The sequence below is a fragment of the Ptiloglossa arizonensis genome, chromosome 1, assembly GCF_051014685.1.
Source record: "Ptiloglossa arizonensis isolate GNS036 chromosome 1, iyPtiAriz1_principal, whole genome shotgun sequence".
Lineage (NCBI taxonomy): Eukaryota > Metazoa > Arthropoda > Insecta > Hymenoptera > Colletidae > Ptiloglossa > Ptiloglossa arizonensis.
In genome coordinates this window covers 15,497,169-15,505,147 of record NC_135048.1, presented here as the reverse complement: position 1 = coordinate 15,505,147, position 7,979 = coordinate 15,497,169, and the positions used below count along the sequence as shown (strand labels likewise).

At 36.1% G+C, this 7,979-nt stretch overlaps 2 protein-coding genes across 2 annotated transcripts; both read right to left on the bottom strand.

Annotated features, from left to right (window-relative positions):
- Positions 1-1,293: 1,293 nt before the first annotated feature.
- Positions 1,294-2,184, bottom strand: LOC143147048 (uncharacterized). Its single transcript, XM_076311904.1, has 3 exons — positions 2,086-2,184; positions 1,897-2,023; positions 1,294-1,544 (listed from the first exon to the last, which is right to left on the bottom strand). The coding sequence occupies exons 1-3, from the start codon at positions 2,182-2,184 to the stop codon at positions 1,294-1,296; spliced, it is 477 nt and encodes a 158-aa protein (XP_076168019.1).
- Positions 2,185-3,742: 1,558 nt separating this feature from the next.
- On the bottom strand, positions 3,743-7,818 carry Tsf2 (transferrin 2). Its single transcript, XM_076306204.1, has 9 exons — positions 7,448-7,818; positions 6,760-7,172; positions 6,562-6,679; positions 6,297-6,476; positions 5,747-6,219; positions 5,505-5,669; positions 5,344-5,432; positions 4,912-5,252; positions 3,743-4,828 (listed from the first exon to the last, which is right to left on the bottom strand). The coding sequence occupies exons 1-9, from the start codon at positions 7,512-7,514 to the stop codon at positions 4,188-4,190; spliced, it is 2,487 nt and encodes an 828-aa protein (XP_076162319.1). The 5' UTR covers positions 7,515-7,818; the 3' UTR covers positions 3,743-4,187.
- Positions 7,819-7,979: the final 161 nt, after the last annotated feature.

The following is a 7,979-nucleotide window of genomic DNA, read 5'->3' as shown; positions in this document are numbered from 1 at the left end:
TAAATATCGAATTCAGTAATTGTATTCTCATGTTTAGATAGGAGACAACCGACAAAACTTTTCTTTTGTATACTCGACGAAAAAGTAATGAACATTAATAACGTTCGAAAGGGGATTTTTTTTGTTGTATAAAACATGTACTGTCCATCCGCGATAAGAACGCAAACGAGTGTTTACATCCCCACTCTTGTTTACCAACTCTACTAACTCCTCCTCTATCGCGTCGCTATTGGCTGCTGTCGATCATCATCACCGTCCTCGGCCAATAGCGACACTACGTGCAATGGTGGGTGTACCAGTGCACTGTAAACCAGAGTGGGGGTGTAAACACTCGTTTGCCATTTTCTCACGGACGAACAGTACTAACTATTGGCTCAGGTTCCGGAATCTTCCTTGGCTGAGCTTTGATCTGTGCCCAGGCATCGAAACGCGCCCAATCAGCCGGTGTTTCCAGCCATGTTTTCACTTTATTCGCCTGTTTACTCGGCCTGTAAACAATTAAAACAATAAATACTGTTATAATTTGTCGCTAAAATACTTAACGGACAATATTTGGCAGCTAGCAATGTCCTAAAATATCTTAAGTTCCAGAGTTTATACACACTAAGTAACACAGATTTATCTAAGCAGTTAATATAACAATTATTTACTTTCTTTTGTCTTTCGTTTTGTTTATTCTCTTCCCTCTACTCGATATTGGTCGGGTTCGTTTAACAGTCGTCTCCTTCATTGGAGTTTTTGTTTTTTGAGCTTTTCGTGGCATTTTTTTCAAATTTTATTTCCAACCTAATCAATATTATAACGTCCGAGTAACTGTCGCAAGAAGAAAGCAAAATAAACATTCTTGCCCCTATTAACCTTACTTATTCGAACAGTGATTTAGGTTAGATGTTTCTTCGGTTTAATGATGGGAAACGTTAACTGTTACATGTTTTGCTAGCATCCATTGTGTCCTACACCTTCGACGGCCCTCTTTCGTTTCTATTCTTTATTTATTCATTTTCTGGTCGAGTGAATCGGTTTTAACAGACATTTAGAGGACACATGCTCGATGGAAGACAAACATTCGTTTGTTTCTTCCCGTTGACGAACATTCGATACCGAGCGCTGAATTACAATCAACAATTACGTAACGGTATCGATGTTTGCACGAAATTTACTTAGGTAAGACGTTTCGTTGCGACATTATTATGAAATAAATACGAGTCGATTTTTCACTTAGGTTTCTGTTATTATTGCTTCGAAATTTCGATTATTCCAAATTAATTGTAATCGGTTTCGTTCGGTCACGTGTTATCTCTTCTTCGAAGACGTGGGATTCTCTCGTTGTAGTTCTTGCAGATAATTCTCGAAATCCTCGTAGTCCTCGCCATGATTAACAAAGTGATTCTTCGGTTTTACCAATTCGGTTAAACGTTTCGAGCAACGTTTATTCCTGGCTGCGACAATGCGAGCATAGGTATCCAATAGAAATTTCTTCTTCTTCGATTCTTGCGCGTCCTTCGATAGCTCGTTGCTGTTTATCAGTTTATGTCCTTGTTTCACTGAGGAAATTTAATAATACAATAGAATAATAATAAACATATAATAAAATAAAACATAGTATCACTATATAATAATACAAAAATACTATATTCTTTTTTAATAATATAAGAGAATATTTATTAACGTTAATTGATTTTTGTAGATTTCTAAATTTGTCCAATTTTCCCATCACTTTCAGAAATGATGTTACGCGAGTATCAACCTCCTAAAACGGTTCTGAATAATTCTTATATATGTTTGTTTATCGAAGGGTTTAACTCGTAATTAAATAAATGAATAATAACAAGAAATTATAATATATTCCATAAAAAAAAACTCGAATTGCCGAGAAAATCGTGAATCGTTGAATACCAGCGGTTCCAGGAGCATTTTTCATTGACGAGCTCGGGATGGACACATTTTTGCCCGATCTTCGTTTTGGTTGGGCGAGTTTGTTCAAAGAGTCCGTAATTTGATAAGACAAGGCTCCAGGTTTCACCTGGAGTAACGATTCGATGTATTATGCAATACATATTACTGTAATTCGATCACAGTACTCACATTGAACGCATTGTACTTGCTGGTTCTGTCGATCCTCTCTTTGGGTTTGGCTAATTTTTCGTACCTCAGTGACTTATCCTGAAGAACATACTTGTTCATATTGCGTGGTTGCGGATTAATAGGATGTAACGTTTAAAATATTTGGCGAGATAAATGGCGGGTTTGAGTTAATTTCTTAAATGGTCGACTTTTATAGGTAGATTCGATTTTGGTAAGGTGAACGGAAAACGTTGAAAATTACGGGGAATTTTATTGTGTATTGTGTTGATGGGGTTAAATGTGATTGATGCTTGACAATGCAGCGATGGTCAAGCATCGTGAAACGATACGATCGGCTAACTTCAATTCTTTTCGGTTGACGAATCATTCGTCGACAAACAGAAACTGTGATCAAATTTCTAAATTTTCGGAAAACACTACCAGCGCAAAATTAATGGAAAATTGAACCACAAACGCTTTGAAAATGTACAAGCTGACAACGAATTCACCAAATACTGAAAACGATCTTCGGAAGTTCAGCTTCCAGATGATCAAATCGAAGTAAATACTCGTTAACCGCGTTTTGTAACTTTTCTCGTTCACAAAGGATCTTTTACGTAATAGAGACGAAACGTTGCCAAGAACAATGGCGAAAGAACACCGTGGTAGAACGAACAATTACTGGTGTGCTCCTAGAAAAGTAAGAAACATGAATTCTGGCGAAGGTCCATTGGCAACGACTGGGAGACAAAAAAAAGTAAAACTGACAGCGGATCGAATAAAGTAGTACCTGGTCTCGTACACAAATTACTTTTGTACCGTGACTCGAATACAAATTACTTTTGTACTGTGCTTAGTACACAAATTACTTTTGTACTTTGTCTCGTACACAAATTACTTTTGTACTTTGTCTCGTACACAAATTACTTTTGTACTGTGCCTCGTACACAAATTAATTTTATCTCTCCTTAAAATCTCTTTTTATCTCTTCCAATATGTCGATTAAAAGACGTGTAAAAAAATTTACGAGTAAACGTTTAAACCCGATTATAGAGACATCGTAAAAGCAGGCGAAAAAATGGAAAAAAACTGAAACGCATCGACATCCTTGCAAAACCTAAATCTATCAATCATCGATCGCAACAAAACCATCGTTCAACCACTGTAAGTGTAATTTCTTCGATACTTCGATACTTTTCATACCACGATGTACTAACTTATCGCTTATTTCGCGCGTTAAGGTAACAAAATTTACCCGAAAGCGTAAAAACGCAATATCGTCTTCTACAACGAGAAGAAAAGGCCTCGTTTACTCTAGAAAATCGTTAAGGGCAAACAATATGGCGGCCAACTATACAACGAAGTCTAAACTACGAAATTCTTCGGCAATCGCGCTCCCCAAGAAACTAAGGCTACGATTGTTCTCTTTAGGTTTGAATTTTTATTGTCTCAGTCATTCTCGCTCCGTTAAATAATTTAAGATTTATCGTTAACACTTTTGCGCGTTGAATAACAGTAACGAAAAGGCTAAAGGAATTCTCGAACTCTGGGCATACGCAACGCGAGGGACAATCGACGAAATGAAAAGGTATTCAGTCTCTTTCAATATTCTATCGAGTGTCGACATTTGTACCTCACGAAACTTGAAATAAAACGAAAAACGACGAACCTATTTAATAAGAACTTACACATTTATTTAAATCAATACGTACAAAAATATCGATGGACGGCATACGGTACGCGTAAAGTTATTACATACGATATAAAGCCTTACCACGTAATTAAAGTATTAAAATTTCCAAAAAATGGACGGATTAGATCTAAGTCTGGAATTCGCAAGTAAATGATACACGATGATAATCTTTTCCATGATATTTCTACGTCGCGTAAGAAACTACATACTACTTTAACGCGTTCAGTCATCTCTCAACGCATTAATATATAAAATACTCGAAACTATGATCGTCAATTTGTGAACACATTTCACGCAGAGATTATACAACTAGAATTAATATAGCTATAACGATAATTATTGACATAGTATACATCAGACATACGCTGGACGGTATTCTATCTTTTCTTCCTTCAATATATATATATATATATATAGTATATATTAAATTTTATCTACTGAACACGTAAGTGAGTATAATCATAGCTATCGTAGCTAATATAGATTGCTCTATCGCCGACGCACCAGCATTGCAATCCACGATTCTTCTGGCTCGCATAAAATCCGGGCCTAAATAAGCACTGAACTCCCGTTTCTCCGGAGGAATCACCATTAGTTGTTGCGTAGCATCCTGGAAGATCAGATCGCTGTAAGGTGGCTGACTGTAGAACATACTGAAGCTGAACTCATCCTGCTCCTTTCGACCATAAAACTGTTGGGCATAAATGAACAGATTTATGTAAGCGTTTATCTGTGTTTCGTTGTATCCGTAATATCCGCCACGGGTGACTATCGCGTTCGACGCGACTTTCCCCAGATTACAGTGCTTGTAATCGGTGGTCGGTCGACGAGTACCATCCGGACAAAGTAGCTCGAAGTCTTTGGTAAATGTATTACGAGCCCACGTTTCTCGTCGCTTCCCATCGGTATTCTCGGCGACCGTTGTGTGTTTTACGAAGGCCACGTCTCCTCCTCCTTCGACCAAACACCTAAAAGCACCCGAGTATCCGAAATAATCTTCGGACGCGTCTCTACGGCAATAACGGAAACTCGCGCCATGACACAGGTCGCACATGTTATCGTAAGGCACCCCTGAAACGTACAATAACAATTTTCGTAACTGGAGATAACGTTGATATAGTTGTAACGAACTCCTGGTCAAGAAACACAGTCACCTGTATTGTATTCTGTACTGAGCGCACCGGGCACGCAAGATTTGCTAAAATATTCCGCGGCAGCGCGAACAGAGTCGCAACCATAGCCCCTGATCCAAGTATTGGAAATGAGATACGCCAGAGGGTACACCCAACCCGCCGCCATGTTGATTCCCGTGTGACATGTAAACTTGTTCTTCAGATAAGTCAAATCTGTATTGTCGTCTTCTTCCTTCGCCACTGCGACTACGTAATACTCTGGTGTGGGCAGGTTGTAAACTTCCGATATAAAAGGGATCAAATCGAAGCGTAAACCGGCGGTGTACACATCGCTGGTGTCCAATACCGATACATCGGCGATTCTAACGAAGACAGAGAACAGTGTTACTTCGAAATTCGATCGGAAGAGCATTTGATTTCACAGCGGTGACCATTTGGTTGGAATCTACGTACCCGCTTTGTATAGCCTGCATGCAATGAATCTGACTGTGACCTTTGTGACAATTTAACTCCGGCTTCAATAGTTGCGCTTTTAATGCAATCTGAAACAGAAATTACAGCAATGCAAAGTTATTTTCTAATAACGGTAGATTTTCTCTTTATCAAATATTTACCTTCATTTTCACACACTTCTCCATTTCTGGATCCGATGTAACGCATAAAGTCATTCTATTGACGGAACAACGACGAACTCCCAATATCGGATCTAAAGAGCTGCCTAAATATCCGCTATAAGTTTGATCTTTTTCAGGCAATTGAACAAAGTCCCGTGCCGAATCCTAGAATCGCATAATTTATTACGAGACTGTGAAAAGAAAAAAAGTTTAACGGCTTTCACAAACATAAACATATTTACGGAAAAAATCAAGTTGTGATGCATTCCGTATCTTGGTGCAGATTCGAATAAATTGAAAGTCTCTATTGGTTGTATGTTCGTTGATTCTGTCTTGTCCCATGGATTTAGTTCATTACCATTATAACTTCTCTCGTATGCATTTCGATTTTCAAAATTCTCTGTATTGTACTCGTTCGGATTCGTGTATCCGGTTCTATTAAAATTGTTTTCACCGAATCTGTTACTATACCCGGGTCGATTTTCGAAGCGATCGTCATAGAAGTCGGTCGAATTTTTCGCGTTATGTTTATTCAATACTCGAACTGCTTTTTCTAAAAACCGTTGATACAAACGACGATTTTCGATTTTCGTTGCAGACGATGTGACTATCACGCGTGATGGAACAGTACCCCAATTACAATGTTTATAGTCATCGATAGATTTACGCGTGCCATCTCGACAAAGCAATTCAAATTGTTCTTTTTTTACAGTATCTGTAAGAAGAAAAAATTCGCGTTACTTATTTTACAATTTCATGGACGATTGATACAAAATTAAACTGAAAATGTACTAAAGTCGAAAGTCGTTGATGTCATTTCATCTACAGTTGTGTGCACCAAGAAGGCAATTTCTCCTGCTTCGACCAAACACCTAAATGCTCCTTCGTATCCTGCATAAGGATCCGAAGTTGTACACCTCCCTCCAGGTAGTTTTCCAGTACATAACTTGCACAACTGATCAGAATTATCACCTAAAATTTAAATTTATTATAAAGCAACTATAAACTACACGTACAATTAATATTAACTAATATTAATATCAATATTAATATTTACCTAATGGGTTATATTTATTAATCAATGAATTAACAGCACAGCTAGGTCCAAAGTATTTGATAGCAGATTTTACATGATTATTGCAATCAATAATCTCTAATCCACCTTGTTTCATGAGCTAAATTTATCATAAAAATAATCACGTCTTTAAATATATAAAAGCTGTTTAAAAATTTAGTAAAATAAAATTCAATTTACCGTATGTATAGGAATAATCCAACCAGCAAGCATTCCAAGACCAGCGAAACAAGCCTTTTTTCCCCTTAAATCATTCAAACTCTGAATATCTGGCAATGACCCTTTTTTAATAACTGCAACTGCATATTGATAATTCACATTATTTTCATATATTTCTTGCATAATCGGTATTAAACTATGATATCTTCCAGCTATGAAAATTTCGCCTGCATCCAAAGTGGTTATCTGTGCCTTTTCTTGATCCAGCATAGTCATACAATCTTCTTTGTTTAATGCTTGCTTACATTTCACTGCAGTATAACTATAGTCGAAGAATGCTTTCTCACGATCGACTGCTCTTGAAAATACATTACATTTATCTTGTTCAGGTTCAGATATCGTGCACCATGTAAGAGTATTATTGTAATTTTGGCCTGTAAATGAATTTTATAGAATACATTTAGAAATAATTTTTACCATATTCGCTTAATGAACAAAACAATCATATGGTTATATAAGTATATAAAACTTATTTATCTTTTAATAATGATATTGACATCATAAGCATTAGTCAAAATACAAAAATTTAATATTCTTAAATCATTTATATTTCTAATTAGAAATGGACACAAACGAAAATGACAGATTATTTGAATTAATAAACGTAATATTTTATAAGTAATCTAAAATGCAACAAAATATTTAATACCATGTATATTCAGACAAAATAAACTGAAGATTATTAATAATACATTTCTACACTTTTCGGACAGCATTTTTAGAACTTTCTTTGCACAAACTTAATTAAGACGAAAGACAACACCCAACACTATGATACTTGATGACTACAAGCCATGCTTAGTACAGTAGTTCCCAACGTGATCAAAATATAAAAATTTGGTAATCGTTGTAAAGTATAAATTAGGCAAATATAGACACTTTTTACTGCTATGTTTTATAGGAAAATATTATACATTCTTATTTATTGTTTCGATTATTTGTTTCGTCCAATTTATAATTCAATATGTTACATTTTTTAATGAAACTGATATATAAAGGTTAAAGTTGGGAATTCCTGCCACAGAATGAATTGTACTCACTCGTTACTATTGTGAAAATATACATACAACTTAGCGTATGCTACCATTCATCCTTATTTAAATATTGGCGGGAAATAGAATCTGAATCACCACGTAAAATTACTATCCAGTTTTTGTAAATCTATTTTATACGTCTTTTTC